Consider the following 19,787-nt stretch of genomic DNA (forward strand, 5'->3'; position numbering starts at 1 on the left):
GAAACAAGTAGAATGGCATTGCAAAACAGGCAAGCTTTAGATTGGATTTTAACAGATAAGGGGGGTGTTTGTCACATGTTTGACAATCAATGTTGCACATACAGGGGTTGGACAATGAAACTGAAACACCTGTCATTTTAGTGTGGGAGGTTTCATGGCTAAATGGGACCAGCCTGGTAGCCAGTCTTCATTGATTGCACATTGCACCAGTAAGAGCAGAGTGTGAAGGTTCAATTAGCAGGGTAAGAGCACAGTTTTGCTCAAAATATTGAAATGCACACAACATTATGGGTGACATACCAGAGTTCAAAAGAGCACAAATTGTTGGTGCACATCTTGCTGGCACATCTGTGACCAAGACAGCAAGGCTTTGTGATGTATCAAGAGCCACGGTATCCAGGATAATGTCAGCATACCACCAAGAAGGACAAACCACATCCAACAGGATTAACTGTGGACGCAAGAGGAAGCTACCTGAAAGGGATGTTCGGGTGCTAACCCAGATTGTATCCAAAAAACATAAAACCACGGCTGCCCAACATTAAATGTGCACCTCAACTCTCCTGTTTCCACCAGCACTGTCCATCGGGAGCTCCACAGGGTCAATATACACGGCCGGGCTGCTATTGCCAAACCTTTGGTCACTCATGCCAATGCCAAACGTCGGTTTCAATGGTGCAAGGAGTGCAAATCTTGGGCTGTGGACAATGTGAAACATGTATTGTTCTCTGATGAGTCCACCTTTACTGTTTTCCCCACATCCGGGAGAGTGTGGAGAAGCCCCAAAGAAGCGTACCACCCAGACTATTGCATGCCCAGAGTGAAGCATGGGGGTGGATCAGTGATGGTTTGGGCTGCCATATCATGGCATTCCCTTGGCCCAATACTTGTGCTAGATGGGTGCGTCACTGCCAAGGACTACCGAACCATTCTTGAGGACCATGTGCATCCAATGGTTCATACATTGTATCCTGAAGGCGGTGCCGTGTATCAGGATGACAAAGCATCAATACACACAGCAAGACTGGTGATAGATTGATTTGATGAACATGAAAGTGAAGATGAACATCTCCCATGGCCCGCACAGTCACCAGATCTAAATATTATTGAGCCACTCTGGGGTGTTTTGGAGGAGCGAGTCAGGAAACGTTTTCCTCCACCAGTATCACGTAGTGACCTGGCCATTATCCTGCAAGAAGAATGGCTTAAAATCCCTCTGACCACTGTGCACGACTTGTATATGTCATTCCCAAGACGAATTTACGCTGTATTGGCCGCAAAAGGAAGCCCTACACCATACTAATAAATGATTGTGGTCTAAAACCAGGTGTTTCAGTTTCATTGTCCAACCCCTGTACATCCCCATGAACACAGCCCCAAGAGGTACCTTCAGTGCCATAATGGTTAGACTCCGCAAATTTGAAGAAGAAATGAAGGAGAATGGGGGTAGGGACAGCTGGTCGTGGAAGAGTCTGGAGGAAATATTTGGCAACTGGGGAGCCTTAGCACTGAAGACAGGATTAACCTTGCTAACTGTATTAGTTGTGATATTTGTGCTCATGTAATTCAGTTTATTTATATAGCGCCAATTCACAACACATGTTGTCTCAAGGCACTTCACAACAGTCAGGTACATACATTCCAATTAATACTAACAATTGAACAGTGCAGTCGGAGTTAGCTTTTTATTTAAATTGGATAAAACGTTTTTCTATCTAAGGAAACCCAGCAGATTGCATCCAGTCAGTGACTTGCAGCATTCCCTCCTCCCGGATGAGCATGTAGAGACAGTGGACAGACAGTCACTGGCGTTGACTTTGCAGCAATCCTTCAGACTGAGCATGCATGTAGCAACAGCGGAGAGGAAAAACTCCCTTTTAACAGGAAGAAACCTCCAGCAGAACCAGGCTCAGTATGAGCGGCCCTCTGCCACGACCGACTGGGGGTTTGAGAGAACAGAGCAGAGACACAAAAAGAACACAGAAGCACTGATCCAGGAGTACTTTCTATGGGAAGGAAAAGTAAATGTTAATGGATGTAGCTCCTTTAGTCGTTTCACCTAGAAAGAAAGAACAGATAAACTCTGAGCCAGTTTTCAAGGTTAGAGTCTGAAAGAGAGCACATAGAGTTTGTTACAGTTAAGCTCAGTCAATCGCCATGTCTAGGAGAGAGAAAGGGTTAAACACTAAAAGACAGGGCTATGTGGATCATTGGTAGAGGGTAAGCATTAAGTTGTTGCCAGCAGAAGCTCGGACGATTCCCCTCTCCAGAAAGGTGTCACAGGTAGACACAGAGCCAGGCCAGGTGTAGCTTCTAGGAAGAGAATAGAGAGAACAAGGTTAAAAGATGAAATAACAGCAAATAATGCAAAATTGGACAGTAGTGTGAATGTAGAGTGAATGTAGCGAAGAGAGTGAAAGTGGTCGTTATGTCCTCCAGCAGCCTAAGCCTATAGCAGCATAACTACACAGATAGTTTCAGTTCAGATTATTTAGTTAAACGGCACTTATTTACAACAATATCGTTTCAAGGCACCCCACAAAGGGTCCCACTGATGGTCATTGTTATACTAAAAACCACAAGGATTGGGATACCTCTCTCTGTCAGACTGATCACAACCATTGGAAAAGAGAAGGGGTCACACAGGTAGCAGAAATGGAGGGTGTGTTTGCACCTCAACCATAACTGAGCAATGTGTTGCGTGTTGCCTATCATCAGAAAGTGGATCTTGGGAACTGTGTACCGATGGATGACTGATGATGGCAAACATCAGAGGGTCTAATACATATAGCAGCCTGGACCTAATGGACTTATGATTTTTTTTAAATTTTTGTTATTTCCTATTTTTTCTTCTTGTTACAATATTTACATATAATATACGTCCAACACCTACCATACAGACATGTAAAAATGTTGCCGACCATATACTGTTTTATGCAAATTCTGCAAGAATGGAAGATATTACCATCTTGTTTTGTATTGGAAGTTATTATGTCCACTGATGTATTTTGTTTTCAATTATCCATATGTGCTTGGGAACTTGAAGCCATGATGGCCGAAAATCCAGTGGGACTGCCCGTGTCCAAAGAGACTCTGATAAGATGAGCCTTGGGGAAGTTCGAGCATCACAAAAAGTTGATGTCATTTATCCATAACGTCATATAAACAATTTCTGTTAAAAGCATATTATTTGTGAAGGTCAATATTATGTGTTTTCATGTTTAAGTAAGGGTTGAACTGCCATTTCTGTTTAACAGTTTTCTCCTTGTTATAATAGGTAGGTAAGCATTTTGTATTTCCTTTTGAGGTTACTTTGGTAAGGTAAGGTGTATTCATGAAGAATAGGCCTTGTTTGTTTGTTATTTTGGCCTATGTTCACCCTGAAGCTATGATAATCATTTTAACCTTATGTAAACATGTTAGAATTGTTTTGACAGGAGTCATTATTATTGTGAGGGATATATGTGGAAGATGATGTTAATGTGAGAAAAAGGACTATAAGGACATGGTTTGGCAAAATACTGGTCAGTGTTTTCTGTATGTCCAGGAAGACATCGGGAAGCTGCCATCCAAAGAGACTCTGGTGGTTTGGGGACCTCTCTCACGTTGGGCGTGGACTCAAGAGACATATGGACAGCGCTCGGGGACCCTGAATCAGGACTAATGTGATGGCAGAACAATAAAGTTGCAAAAGACTGACCTAGGAGATGTGGAATTGCTCGGAGCACGGAGTCCACATGAGAACGCAGCAAAGGACTTAATGGATGTGTTGCCATGTTATTCTATGTCATCCTATGTTGTAATATCAATGTTCTTTGTAGTTGGATTTGCTGAAGGAATGTTCTGAATCATGTTAATCCATTTATACTTGCAAGTTGTGATATTCAGCGTTAGAGGTTAAACATGACCAATGTTCTCCGTTACAAAGGTTTAATAGGAATGGTTGAGGTGCAGGACCCGATTAGCATTAACGGTCCTTTAAATAGGTGGTAACGACACATTTTAGATTCAAAACAGAGATCTCTTGTTCAGATTGGCCGAGAATGAGATTTCTCTATGGCCTCCAGATGTTTTTCCCCGCCTTTTAGGACGGGTGGGTTTTTCGACTGGTGTGCCCTAAGCTGACCTGAAGGCCCCCTTCATCGACATGTAGCTTGTGAATTTGACTGACATGGATGTTTTCCATGGGTGAGTTGATGAGATGTGTTTCTAAAGGAGAGTTTTGGGAAGAGCTACAGAGTAGCCGGATTCGGTCTAATTAATGAAATGGTTTAGTTTTTCATAGTCTAACACAGTTAAAATAATGTGCGCATAGGAACCCTAAATAGGATCTTACTTAATTAGTTGAACCCAAAATTTCAGACCTAAACAAGAACAATCATTTAGAGTTGCTTATTAATTTTGTACACAAAGTAATTTCACTGCCTTTCATAATCGTTCACATTGTTTTTCCTTTTATTCACTCATAAACATCACTTAAACTCACAGGATATTTACAATATGAATATAAGATCTCTCTCAGCTGTTAATTAGATTGAAAACCTAATTAAAGGGGGGATATGTGGAAGCATATGTTTGATTAAAGTGTTATTATTGTTTTCACCATTATAAGATGAATTCTGTGAAGAACTGTTCACTCTTTGTAAGCCTTCTGATAATAGATTACATTGGGAAAAAGGTCTTGGCGAGAGGAAAGACTAATGAGCTTGTTAGTGCAGTTCAGCCAGGAAATCTCATGACTGCAGCCAGGTCACTGTCACATTGGAATTCAGCATCCAGATAAGTGATGAAATTGTTATTGTAAACTGTCACATATGCCAACTTGATGTTTTCCAGATGTCTGGCTCGAGTGTATTCCCGGAAAAGTAGAGAAAAGCAATGTTGTAGGTGCCAAGGTTTACGTAAATGAGTATGATGATTTCAATTGGTCAAGAGGACCTAAATACACACCAATGCTTTGTGTCTGTATAAGACCGCCCTGTAAAGACTGAAGGGGAGGGAGACTTCTGGAATTTTTGTGAAGATGTTTTTTGTGCGCTTTGAATAAAAGTTCGCCCCCATGGGGACTGCTTGAGAGACATATTTCTGAGTTCTGTTTTAATTATTTTAGCTCAATGATAAGACCGCCCGCTCCTAAACCCCCTGATCCGACACTGGTGGTGGATTGGCGGTGGCCAGGGAGCGAGGAAGCCAGGAGTAGATGTGAAGAAAGATGGTGGAGGTGGGGTGGAGGAGGGATGAGCTCAGCTGACAAGCAAGGAGGAACACAGCCGAAGGTCCTTTAAAAACAAGGCGTCGGAAGGTGATTGGATAATGAATCAGGCGGACAGGATGCTGATTGGAAGGCCGGGAGACGCACGGGGAAGTCATTGGACGGTGGAGACGACGAGGGTGAGTCTTTCATTCTGAATTTTTGTTTGAACTCCATAACTACTCTGAATGTTCAATTTATAATACACCTGTCAAAAAAGAAATACAAAATTTGTGAATTTGGATCACAAAATGTACAGTCACAAGCAAAACAACAAACTTACAAATTAAAGTTGATAAATGCAGAAAGACACTGAATAATTGCTTCAAACCAAATATTGTCTGGTAGAACATTCACAGAAACTGGGTCTTTATTTAGGTAAGGTAAGGTAAAGTAAGTTTATTTATATAGCGCTTTTCAGCAACGAGACACTCAAAGCGCTGTACATACAATTACAATACAATCACAAAGCAAATAAACACAGACACAGAAAAACAAATCAAATGATAAAATCAAACAACAGAGGTAATTTAAAAAAGTAAAATAAAATAAAGAGAATAGAATGATGGACCAGAAAATGAAAGGAAAATTGGACTGAAAACACAACTAATCATGCCTAGATGGCACAGTCAAAGGCCAATCTAAACAAATAAGTTTTTAATCTTGATTTAAAGCAACTTAGGGTTTCGGCGCTTTTACAATTTTCTGGCAGTTTATTCCAGATTAGTGGAGCATAAGAACTAAAAGCTGCTTCTCCATGTTTGGTTCTGGTTTTGGGTATGCAGAGTAGATTTGAGCGAGATGACCTGAGAGGTCTGGCTGGTTGATACACTGACAACAAGTCTGTAATGTATTTTGGTGCTAAGCCATTCAGTGATTTATAGACTAACAGAAGTATTTTAAACTCTATTCTCTGAGCTACAGGGAGCCAGTGTAAGGACTTTAGAACCGGGGTGATGTGCTCCACTTTCTTAGTTCTAGTGTCAGCAGCAGCAGCAGCATTCTGGATCAACTGCAGCTGTCTGATCGACTTTTTAGGCAGATCTGTGAAGACACCGTTGCATTAATCAATTCTACTAAAGATGAACGCATGAATTAGTTTTTCAAGGTCCTGCTGAGACATTAGTCCTTTAATCCTGGAGATGTTCTTTAGGTGATAGAAGGACGACCTAGTTACTACCTTTATGTGCCTCTGAAGGTTCGGGTCTGAGTCCATCACTACACCTAGGTTTCGAGCCTGACTGGTGGTTTCTAGCTGTGTGCTAACTTTTAAACGCTCTTCTTTTGGTCCAAAGATTATTACTTCAGTTTTGTTTTAATTCAGCTGAAGAAAATTTAGGCCCATCCATGCATTGATTTCTTCAGAGCATTTACCCAGCGCTTGAATGGGTTCATGGTCAGCTGGTGACATCGTAACGTATAGCTGTGTGTCGTCTGCATAGTTATGATAACTTACGTTGTTGTTTATTGAAATCTGAGTAAGGGGGATCATGTAGATATTGAATAGGAGGGGCCCTAAGATGGACCCTTGGGGAACGCCACATGTGATTTTTGTGCTCTCTGATGTGAAGTTACCTACTCACACAAAAAAGTCCCTGTCCTTCAAATAGGATTTAAACCAGTTGAGTGCTGTACCAGAAAGGCCGACCCAGTTTTCCAGGCACTCTAGTGATCAACAGTGTCGAATGCTGCACTAAGGTCCAATAATATACGGATGTCATTGAACACCTTGACAAGAGCAGTCTCTGTACTGTGGTGAGCACGGAAGCCTGACTGGAAGACATCGAAGTGGTTGGTCATTGTTAGGAAGTTGTTTAACTGCTGAAACACAGCTTTTTCAATTATCTTACTGATGAAGGGGAGGTTTGATATAGGCCTGTAGTTCTGTAGTAGCAGCTTGTCCAAGTTGCTCTTTTTCAATAGAGGTTTGATAATTGCTGTATCTAGGATGACATATCCAGCATATTCTCTCTGAGACTCAATAGGGAGGTTAACAGAATAAAGTAATGTGTTGCTTTTCTTCAAGCTGAGTAATGGTTATAAGGTTTGTGATAGTTGGTTTGCTTCAAAGATCAACTTTTATCTCAGGACCTCTTAGAGACTTCAAGGAAATGTGACCACCCAGTCTGCCATTCCACTCAGCCCCCCTTGTGCAAATTAGCTGACGGTACTGATCGTGATTCCAGGACATATCGGGTAGTGACAGTGCTACCTGACAATCTAATTTAGTTTATGTCCTATTTTCCTAAAGTTTTAACATTACTTCTTGTTTTAAGTTTACATGAAAGTGAGCTTGAAGCATATTTGTTATTGACTTTAGTTTTGACGTCTATTGTTATTATAATGTAAATCACAAATTACTCCCATTGTTTAGCGTTAACTATGTGAATCACGACAAACACAGTGTGTTTTGTGTTTATAATACATTTCTATATTTTTGAGTATTGATTATTCTGTATCTGTCACTTATTTCAGGTGCCGTGTGACCTGTGTGGTCAGTGGGCACATTTTGAGTGTGCCAGATATAATAAAGACTGTGATACAACTTATTTTTGCACAAAGTGTTTGCAGGGATAACCTGTATTTCTAGATGTCCATTTAATGTATTTGCAATAAAAGCTTGTTGTCTGATACTGTTTCATTCTTCAAGTTAGATATTCTGATTAAGGTTTTTTTTTTTGCATCAGCATGTGCTACCCATGTATTTTATAAAGGTAGGGTATTCTGACGAAGGGTTTTAGCACATCAACGTGCTGGCTTTATATATTAAAAAGGTAGGATATTCTGATCAAGGGTTTTAGTGTATCTACATGTATATTAAACGGGTAGGATAGTCTAGTCACTTTAATCTTGTCACTTGGGAGAATGTTTTCTGATTATTATACTTAACATCAGCACTAACCATTATGGTTTTCGACATGTAAAAATGACTGAAGCAATTTTCAAAGGGTAGGACTGGGTAGAACAGATCGTCAGAACACCGGTTTTGCTATAAATTAAAACAGCCGTATATTTAGTTTTAGATTGCTAAAGCAAAAATCAAACACTGGTTTTTAAATTTATTCAATATTACATTTTTACAAAATGACAGTTATTTTCAATATTCCTGAAATAAAAATCAATAACATTTTGAACATTTGATTCTTAATGTGTTAGCTAGCCATCATACCAAGATGGTGGCAAAAAATGGATATGGACTCAAAATTCTTGATTTATTTTTTTTAAATAACTTTATTTACCAGAACACATTTTATACAGTCACATACTGTACTATACTATATAATATAGGCGAGAGACTACAGAATACAAATACAAAATACAGGAGACAAATACAGATTACAAATCAAAATCTTCACATAAGGCTTTAAGCTTCATAGCTTTAGGGTTAGTGCAAAGTTTTAGAGTTCAAAAAGCAACTCTGATATGTCTTAAAAACAGTGAAGTTGGGTTTTTGTTTTGCTAATTAGATGGCATGTATGTTGAACTTGGCTAAAAGAATAAGAAAGTTAATTATATTATTTAACCCTGGAGGTTCTAACATTAAAAACACCTAAGAAAACATTTTTAACATTCAGTGTAACAAGGTCACACCAAAAGGTTTTGCAATCCTCTGCAAAAAGTACAATCCCAGAAAAGGTGGGTTAATGTTCTATTTTCAATATGACAAAAGGAGCAAAGTGGATCGATATTTGGAATATATTTGGCCAGTACTGAATTAACAGGATAACATCCATGTAAAATCTTTAAAGACACTTCCCGAACTTTATTTGAGACAAAACGATTTCTAGGCAAAAACCACATCTGTTCCCAGTCTATGTCAGAATACAGATTGTTTCAGAAAAAAATTAAGCAGGTTTACTAATAGTATTTCTTTGGAATTATTTCTTTAATATGATTATTTTTGGTTTTAATACCAAGAAAAGGGTCTACATTTCCAATAAATAACTCTGAAAATAGAAGATAATTCACACCAGACTTAGCAGTGGATATAAGCAGTTTTAAACCAGCTGTGAAGGGATGGCATCAAAGACAATAGCAAATGTTTTGGGCATACAGGGAATTCTCCATATCTAAACATTAGTCCCTCGTTAAATAATTGTTTAATGAATAAAATATCATAATCCACCCAATTCTTTAAAAAACAAGGATTCACCTTTGTAACAGATATATGCTGGTTATTCCAAATAACTAAATATTTGGCTGGAAGAAGTTCACATTTAGATAAATTAAACATGAGACCAAAGGCTACTAAAAATGTAATTAAAAGTTTAAATGCAATGTCAATTTGAGACTTATCTTGTTAAAAACAAAAGTTGTATCATCACCTAGTTGACTCTAATATAGTTTTCCCTGCAACTGAGAGACTTTTAAGATCAATATTCTTAAAAAAGGTAACCAAAATTTCCATAGGAAGAAGATCATCACAGGCTTCAAGCACAAGGATGATCAGACCGATGGAGGTCTGGACAGAGCCAATGAACTAAACAAATCCTTCAATAGGTTCAGTTCAGAAACAAGCTCAGCATCCTCGTATCCTGCTCACAGCCAAACAGACATTCCACCCTCCTTTGACCCACAGTTGTCCAGTAACACCTCAAATGTATTTTCTTCCACGTCAGCCATGGGCCCTTCTGCTTCTACATGTTTGCCTTCAACCATATCAGAAGATACTGATGCTCCCTATGCCTCCCCCTTCCACCTGTGTGTCTCAAGAAGTCAGGAGAAGATGCAACTGGAGAGACTGAATCGGAATAAGGCTGCAAGTCCAGCTCGTGTCAGCACTAGAGTTCTGAAGGACCTCCTGTCTTGTTCTGGTACCAAAGAAAACTCGCCCATCAGTCCTCAATGACTATAGACATCCCACGTCATGAAGGTCCAAGAGAGATTCCTGTTGGCCCACCTGAGTAAGCAAACGAACCATCAGGACCCCCTTCAGTTTGCTTATTGGTGGGGGACTTGGATTTGAAGATGCTAGCATACACCTGCTTCAACAGACCCACTATCATCTGGACAAAGCCAGCAGCACTGTGAGGATCTTGTTCTTTGATTTCTCCAGTGCATATAACACAATCCAACCTGATTTGCTTTGTCAGAAACTCCAGAAGACTCAGGTGGAGGGCTCAACAATCTCTTGGATCAAAGACTACCTGACAAACCACAGTTTGAGACTGAAGGGTTGTGTGTCTAACCAGGTAGTCAGCAGCACAGGAGCACCACAGGGGACTGTACACTCACCATTCCTCCTCACTCTGTAAACCTCAGACTGAGTACAAGATAGACTCCTGGCACCAGCAGAAATACTCAGATGATTCTGTAGTTATGGGGTGGATCAGGGATGGACAAGATGAGTACAGGAAGGTGGTGGACCGCTTTGTGGCACGGTATGAAAACAGTAATCTCATCTTGAACGTGACTAAAACAAAGGAGATGATGGTAGATTTTAAGAGAAACAGGAATAAGTCAAAAACTATTTCCATCATGGGAGAAGAGTGGTGGAGGAGTATAAATACCTCTGTGTTTACCTGGACAACAGACTGGGGTGGAGATGCAACTGTGAAGGCGTCTACAAGAAGGGACAGAGCTGACTGTACTTCTTGAGGAAGCTTAGGTCATTCAGTTTTTGCAGCAAGATGCTGCATATCTTCTATAAGTCTGTTGTGTAGAGTGTGATCTCTTCTGCCATCATCTGCTGGGGTAGCAGCATCAGAGCCAGGGACCTAAAAAAGCTCAACAAGCTAATAAAAACAGGCTGGCTCTGTTCTGGGGACTCCTCTGGAACCCAATGCACAAAGAAAGATTCTTCATAAAATGAAGAACATTATGGAGAACCCGAAGCCTCCTCTTCATTAGACTGTCGTATAAGAACAGAGTGTCTTCAGTGAGAGGCTTCTTCAGATGTGCTGTAAGACAGAGCGCTACAGGAGATCCTTCCTGCCCACAGCCATCAGCATCTACAATGGCTCTTTGAAGAAACCTGCATAATATGAGCTACACAACACTTAATTTCCCTTTGGGATTAATAAAGTATTTTTGAATTGAACTGAATTTGAAATAAGAAGGGTGATATAGGGCATGCCTGGCGAATCTAGAGTTAAATTTCAAATCTTTTGGTGGTGCCATAAGGTAATTTTATTGAGCTATTTCCATAAGCCTAAATTTTTGAAAATTCTCTCCAAACCAAACAGCTTGATGGTTTTGAAGATAAATCCGTGTTCAATAGAGTCAAATGCTTTTTTCAAATCTAAAAATAAGATTAAACTATTATCCGACACTAAATCGGGATAATCTAATATATCAAGAACCAACCATATGTTATCAATAATATATCTTTCAGCCATAAAACCACTTTGAGATTCCTCTATAATATAATTATGGAGCTAAAGGATGCGTGAGGGTAGGCATTAGTGTAGTTTTATATCTGAGCAGACCAGCTGGTGAGTCAACATTTTTAATGCCATGCCAAGGACAGCAGTGACACCAACAGTCTGAAATTTGGAAAGAAAATCTACACATTGTTTTTTGCTTTTAGCTGAACTCAAACATAAAAATGGGAACACTAGATAGAAATCTGTATGGTTAATTTAAATTAACAGCAAACTTCAAGCTAAAAGAGTTTTATTCAAAATTCTGCATAACATTTAATATTATCTAGAAAGGAAAACAGAAAGTTAAGCTAATAACCTGAATTGACTTCCAGTGACAGCAAAAATGAAAATTAGAATTAAAAAAGTAGAAAGGTTCTAGTTTTGAATTTTTTTTAATGTGAAGTGAAAGAGTCTTAACAATTTAACAAAACCAAGATGAACAACAATATGAAAAAAAAAAAGCTTAAATGGGATGAAAAAGCTTTAGAAAATTAAAATATAAAGGTACTACAAAGAGGCGTGTTTCATATATGGTAGAAACATCTCTGTACAAGTCATGTAGTGATAACAGAAGAGGAAGAGCTGACCAACTCCTAGTGATAGGAAACGGTTTTTGGTGGGACGATGGAACAAGCAGTCAAAATTTCATGAAGAGAAGTACGCAGAAGTCACAGACGGCTTTGTTTTCAGAGGGAACTCTAAAAAATAATATATGAATGGAAATACATTGATAAATTCATAAGGCATTTTTAATGAAAAGAATAAATGTAACAAAGAAGAGGCTGCACAATACACATACGTACATACATCCATATATATATATATATATATATATATATATACACACATATATATATATATATATACATATATACAGGGGTTGGACAATGAAACACCTGGTTTTAGACCACAATAATTTATTAGTATGGTGTAGGGTCTCCTTTTGCGGCCAATACAGCGTCAATTCGTCTTGGGAATGACATTTACAAGTCCTGCACAGTGGTCAGAGGGATTTTAAGCCATTCTTCTTGCAGGATAGTGGCCAGGTCACTATGTGATACAGGTGGAGGAAAACGTTTCCTGACTCGCTCCTCCAAAACAGCCCAAAGTGGGTCAATAATATTTAGATCTGGTGACTGTGCAGGCCATGGGAGATGTTCATCTTCACTTTCATGTTCATCAAATCAATCTTTCACCAGTCTTGCTGTGTGTATTGGTGCATTGTCATCCTGATACACGGCACCGCCTTCAGGATACAATGTTTGAACCATTGGATGCACATGGTCCTCAAGAATGGTTCGGTAGTCCTTGGCAGTGACGCACCCATCTAGCACAAGTATTGGGCCAAGGGAATGCCATGATATGGCAGCCCAAACCATCACTGATCCACCCCCATGCTTCACTCTGGGCATGCAATAGTCTGGGTGGTACGCTTCTTTGGGGCTTCTCCACACTCTCCCGGATGTGGGGAAAACAGTAAAGGTGGACTCATCAGAGAACAATACATGTTTCACATTGTCCACAGCCCAAGATTTGCGCTCCTTGCACCATTGAAACAGACGTTTGGCATTGGCATGAGTGACCAAAGGTTTGGCAATAGCAGCCCGGCCATGTATACTGACCCCGTGGAGCTCCCGACGGACAGTGCTGGTGGAAACAGGAGAGTTGAGGTGCACATTTAATTCTGCTTTGATTTGGGCAGCCGTGGTTTTATGTTTTTTGGATACAATCCGGGTTAGCACCCGAACAGCCCTTTCAGACAGCTTCCTCTTGCGTCCACAGTTAATCCTGTTAGATGTGGTTTGTTCTTCTTGGTGGTATGCTGACATTACCCTGGATACCGTGGCTCTTGATACATCACAAAGACTTGCTGTCTTGGTCACAGATGCACCAGCAAGACGTGCACCAACAATTTGTCCTCTTTTGAACTCTGGTATGTCACCCATAATGTTGTGTGCATTTCAATATTTTGAGCAAAACTGTGCTCTTACCCTGCTAATTGAACCTTCACACTCTGCTCTTACTGGTGCAATGTGCTATCAATGAAGACTGGCTACCAGGCTGGTCCAATTTAGCCATGAAACCTCCCACACTAAAATGACAGGTGTTTCAGTTTCATTGTCCAACCCCTGTATATACATACATACAGTACAGACCAAAGGTTTGGACACACCTTCTCATTCAAAGAGTTTTCTTTATTTTCATGACTATGAATATTGTAGCTTCACACTGAAGGCATCAAAACTATGAATTAACACATGTGGAATTATATACTAACCACAAAAAGTGTGAAACAACTGAAAATATGTCTTATATTCTAGGTTCTTCAAAGTAGCCACCTTTTGCTTTGATTACTGCTCCGCACACTGTTGGCATTTTGTTGATGAGCTGTGGTAACCATGCTGGTTCAGTACGCCTTCAATTTTGAATAAATCCCCAACAGTGTCACCAGCAAAGCACCCCACACCCCACACCTCCTCCTCCATAGGAGGAGGTGTGATGGTGTGGGGGTGTAGCACAAAGACACGGTGGTTGGACCCAAAGATCTCAAACTTGGACTCACAGACCAAAGCACAGATTTCCACTGGTCTAATGTCCATTCCTTGTGTTCTTTAGCCCAAACCAGTCTCTTCTGCTTGTTGCCTGTCTTCAGCAGTGGTTTCCTAGCAGCTATTTTACCATGAAGGCCTGATTCACACGGTCTCCTCTTAACAGTTGTTCTAGAGATGTGTCTGCTGCTAGAACTCTGTGTGGCATTGACCTGTTCTCTAATCTGAGCTGCTGTTAACCTGCGATTTCTGAGGCTGGTGACTCGGATGAACTTACTGTCCGCAGCAGAGGTGACTCTTGGTCTTCCTTTCCTGGGGCGGTCCTCATGTGAGCCAGTTTCTTTGTAGCGCTTGATGGTTTTTGCGACTGCACTTGGGGACACTTTCAAAGTTTTCCCAATTGTTCGGACTGACTGACCTTAATTTCTTAAAGTAATGATGGCAACTCGCTTTTCTTTACTTAGCTGCTTTTTTCTTGCCATAATACAAATTCTAACAGTCTATTCAGTAGGACTATCAGCTGTGTACTGCATCCACCTCCTGCACAACACAACTGATGGTCCCAACCCCATTTATAAGGCTTGAAATCCCACTTATTAAACCTGACAGGGCACACCTGTGAAGTGAAAACCATTTCAGGTGACTACCTCTTGAAGCTCATCAACAGAATGCCAAGAGTGTGCGGAGATGTAATCAAAGCAAAAGGTAGCTAGAATATAAGACATATTTTCAGTTGTTTTACACTTTTTTGTTCAGTATATAATTCCACATGTGTTAATTCATAGTTTTGATGCCTTCAGTGTGAAGCTACAATATTCATAGTCATGAAAATAAAGAAAACTCTTGTGTGTCCAAACTTTTGGTCTGTACTGTATATATATACAGGTCCTTCTCAAAAAATTAGCATATTGTGATGAAGTTCATTATTTTCCATAATGTCATGATGAAAATTTTACATTCATATATTTTAGATTCATTGCACACTAACTGAAATATTTCAGGTCTTTTATTGTCTTAATACGGATGATTGTGGCATACAGCTCATGAAAACCCAAAATTCCTATCTCACAAAATTAGCATATCATTAAAAGGGTCTCTAAACGAGCTATGAACCTAATCATCTGAATCAACGAGTTAACTCTAAACACCTGCAAAAGATTCCTGAGGCCTTTAAAACTCACAGCCTGGTTTATCACTCAAAACCTCAATCATGGGTAAGACTGCCGACCTGACTGCTGTCCAGAAGGCCACTATTGACACCCTCAAGCAAGAGGGTAAGACACAGAAAGACATTTCTGAACAAATAGGCTGTTCCCAGAGTGCTGTATCAAGGCACCTCAGTGGGAAGTCTGTGGGAAGGAAAAGGTGTGGCAGAAAACGCTGCACAACGAGAAGAGGTGACCGGACCTTGAGGAAGATTGTGGAGAAGGGCCGATTCTAGACCTTGGGGGACCTGCGGAAGCAGTGGACTGAGTCTGGAGTAGAAACATCCACAGCCACCGTGCACAGGCGTGTGCAGGAAATGGGCTACAGGTGCCGCATTCCCCAGACCTGGGCTACAGAGAAGCAGCACTGGACTGTTGCTCAGTGGTCCAAAGTATTTTTTTCGGATGAAAGCAAATTCTGCATGTCATTCGGAAATCAAGGTGCCAGAGTCTGGAGGAAGACTGGGGAGAAGGAAATGCCAAAATGACAGAAGTCCAGTGTCAAGTACCCACGGTCAGTGATGGTCTGGGGTGCCGTGTCAGCTGCTGGTGTTGGTCCACTGTGTTTTATCAAGGGCAGGGTCAATGCAGCTAGCTATCAGGAGATTTTGGAGCACTTCATGCTTCCATCTGCTGAAAAGCTTTATGGAGATGAAGATTTCGTTTTTCAGCACGACCTGGCACCTGCTCACAGTGCCAAAACCACTGGTAAATGGTTTACTGACCATGGTATCACTGTGCTCAATTGGCCTGCCAACTCTCCTGACCTGAACCCCATAGAGAATCTGTGGGATATTGTGAAGAGAACGTTGAGAGACTCAAGACCCAACACTCTGGATGAGCTAAAGGCCGCTATCGAAGCATCCTGGGCCTCCATAAGACCTCAGCAGTGCCACAGGCTGATTGCCTCCATGCCACGCCGCATTGAAGCAGTCATTTCTGCAAAAGGATTCCCGACCAAGTATTGAGTGCATAACTGTACATGATTATTTGAAGGTTGAAGTTTTTTGTATTAAAAACAATTTCTTTTATTGGTCGGATGAAATATGCTAATTTTGTGAGATAGGAATTTTGGGTTTTCATGAGCTGTATGCCAAAATCATCCTTATTAAGACAATAAAAGACCTGAAATATTTCAGTTAGTGTGCAATGAATCTAAAATATATGAATGTTAAATTTTCATCATTACATTATAGAAAATAATGAACTTTATCATAATATGCTAATTTTTTGAGAAGGACCTGTATATATATACACATACATATATATATACACATACATATATATATATAGATATACATATATACACATTGGTTTGGATTATGCGTAGGTGCATATGAACTGGAATTGTTTGTATATTGCCTTAAAAATTGTGCTGTAATTTGGTGTTATGAGAAAACTATAAACTAAATAGAATTAAAAGTAAGTAGCTGAGACAGGAGTTGTCCTTGCTGTGAATTTGCATAGGAATGTCCGTGCTTAAAAACTCAAGATTTGATATGAGATCAGCTCCTTTGTTAGAAGGTGCCTCAGACCTTGATGGACTGCAACAGGTAAAACTTTTAAAGCAAAACTGTCAGATACTAGAATCTCTACTTCAAAAACATTTGTTGCTCTAAGACACATTGAAACTTATTGCTCACAAGATCCTGTAAATGTTGGTTGGTTTTACCTCTTTGCATAATATTAGATGACAAAGAGTAGACTGGGATGCCATCACCTCTGCTACTGAAGTACTTGGCATCCAGACCAGCAGAGTCTCCACTGTCAACAGGAAGGAAACATAAGGATTAAAAAGATGAAAATCAAACATTTGACTGTCCTCTGACTAAAAGACCTAATATTTGCCAAAACTAAAATGATTGTTTAATTTGATCTAAACTGACGCAAAAAAATATAGAATTATATTGCAAACAAAAAAATGTCAAATAAGTCCAAAACATCTCTGGTAGTCAGCAGAAATAGGTTACAAACAGTCTTGAAGGAGTTTCCAGAGGTAGGAATAAAAATGTAGACAAATAATTGAATTAAAAGGTATAATCCAAACTTTTGACTTGCAATGTTTGTGCATATCTGTCAGACCTCATATGGATCAACCTGTGACAGGTTTTTGCCCAGTGCACACACAAAAAGGGGTTATGTGGGTTAATGGTTAGGTTTAGGACTATAGTTCGAAATGAATTTAGTTTAGTTTTAGGGTTAGGCTATAGCAATAAATGTAAGTCAATACAAAGTCTTTGAAAGGACAGAAAAAACTAGATAGATAGATAGAGAGAGAGAGAGAGAGATATATTTTAGAGAGAGAGAGAGAGAGAGATAGATAGATAGATAGATAGATAGATAGATAGATAGATAGATAGATAGATAGATAGATAGATAGATAGATAGATAGATAGATTTAAACATTTAAACAGTAATTTGAAACCCCTCATCCCTCCTCAGAGTTTCCTTTTTTTGGTTCTTGGGGTTTTTATGTTGCAATCTGTTCTTTTTCTGTTTTAGAAGAGAAGCCAAATGGTTAGAGATCTCAAATGTCATGTAAGATGAATATAAAGTATACAGCTTTGTATAATCTTTCACCAACAAATAAGAAAAAAACTGGACTGAACTGGGTTTAATTGCACCTGCATACTACAAACAACACTTTGGCTGCAAATGGTTTTCAGATAAATAAACTGAACTAAAAAACAGCCTTAAGTTGAATACTGAAAATACTTCATATACTTGGGCACAGAGTGGTTATATCTAAACTCACAACTGTCTGCCGACTGACAGCCCGACTCTGTGGTCAGCAGGAGAAACGTCAGTTGCCATAGCAGGGGACAAAGCAGGTTTACCAGGCTGAGGATAAAACTGTGCCTGAAAAAAAGTACAGTGATGTGTATTAAAGTGGCAGTATTGATAAAGATAAAATGTGCAAAATAAAAACAGCTTAATGTCTTGTAGTTATAATACTAATGATTACAAGTTGAAAACATCAAAAAACACTTCATACCCTAAGTCCTGTTAGTGTGGATAATCCTAAAGAACTGTCCAAACGTTCAGCAGATGGTGTCTTTTTGGTCTGCTGAACTTCATTTAGCTGCTTGTTAAGCCAGTTTATAACTGTAAAACAGAATAAATAATTGATATTGAAAAGAAGCAAAATAACCTTTGATTGTCCCATTCAGTATTTCAGTAGTTCATTTTTTACAGATGTACAGAGCACAGGGTGTTCACTGACAGCCATGCTTCTGCTAAAAACTGGTGAGCTCTGTTTGACTCCTCTCCTTCTCCATGGTTTAAACAAAGGTTTTTCAACATTTTTTACCAGTATGCTAGGTCGGATTTTACACAAAGATGGAAGGAAATGGTGCAAGGCTTGAATCATACTCTTTTTCGTATCTTTGTAAAAACAATTACTATGACCAGCCCATTATCCGTGATCCTTTAGATAACAGAGGCCATCGTAACTTTTGTTTGCAAAGATTTATACAGTTACTTGGTAGAGAAAAATAGAGGCTTCTAGCAGCTTGTTCATGTCCTTGAAACACACTACGTTATGGTGCAATGTAAACATCTGACTAAAACTGTCACTCTTTATATACAGGTCCTTCTCAAAATATTAGCATATTGTGATAAAGTTAATTATTTTCCATAATGTCATGATGAAAATTTAACATTCATATATTTTAGATTCATTGCACACTAACTGAAATATTTCAGGTCTTTTATTGTCTTAATACGGATGATTTTGGCATACAGCTCATGAAAACCCAAAATTCCTATCTCACAAAATTAGCATATCATTAAAAGGGTCTCTAAATGAGCTATGAACCTAATCATCTGAATCAACGAGTTAACTCTAAACACCTGCAAAAGATTCCTGAGGCCTTTAAAACTCCCAGCCTGGTTCATCACTCAAAACCCCAATCATGGGTAAGACTGCCGACCTGACTGCTGTCCAGAAGGCCACTATTGACACCCTCAAGCAAGAGGGTAAGACACAGAAAGACATTTCTGAACGAATAGGCTGTTCCCAGAGTGCTGTATCAAGGCACCTCAGTGGGAAGTCTGTGGGAAGGAAAAAGTGTGGCAGAAAACGCTGCACAACGAGAAGAGGTGACCGGACCCTGAGGAAGATTGTGGAGAAGGGCCGATTCCAGACCTTGGGGGACCTGCGGAAGCAGTGGACTGAGTCTGGAGTAGAAACATCCAGAGCCACTGTGCACAGGCGTGTGCAGGAAATGGGCTACAAGTGCCGCATTCCCCAGGTCAAGCCACTTTTGAACCAGAAACAGCGGCAGAAGCGCCTGACCTGGGCTACAGAGAAGCACCACTGGACTGTTGCTCAGTGGTCCAAAGTACTTTTTTCGGATGAAAGCAAATTCTGCATGTCATTCGGAAATCAAGGTGCCAGAGTCTGGAGGAAGACTGG

The 19,787-nt window shown here is 39.8% G+C and overlaps 1 protein-coding gene across 2 annotated transcripts in view; it reads right to left on the bottom strand.

The window, feature by feature from the left end:
- Window positions 1-11,849: 11,849 nt before the first annotated feature.
- sass6 (SAS-6 centriolar assembly protein) overlaps window positions 11,850-19,787 on the bottom strand; it is an 88,065-nt gene continuing 80,127 nt past the window's right edge. For both annotated transcript variants that reach the window (XM_047387051.1, XM_047387052.1), the window contains 4 exons: window positions 18,366-18,475; window positions 18,126-18,229; window positions 17,043-17,134; window positions 11,850-12,314 (listed from right to left, as the gene is read on the bottom strand). In XM_047387051.1, the coding sequence (XP_047243007.1) occupies window positions 12,262-12,314; window positions 17,043-17,134; window positions 18,126-18,229; window positions 18,366-18,475 (359 nt within the window). In that variant the 3' untranslated portion in view covers window positions 11,850-12,261. The remainder of the gene's footprint in view (window positions 12,315-17,042; window positions 17,135-18,125; window positions 18,230-18,365; window positions 18,476-19,787) is intronic.

Source organism: Girardinichthys multiradiatus, chromosome 15, assembly GCF_021462225.1.
Source record: "Girardinichthys multiradiatus isolate DD_20200921_A chromosome 15, DD_fGirMul_XY1, whole genome shotgun sequence".
NCBI lineage: Eukaryota > Metazoa > Chordata > Actinopteri > Cyprinodontiformes > Goodeidae > Girardinichthys > Girardinichthys multiradiatus.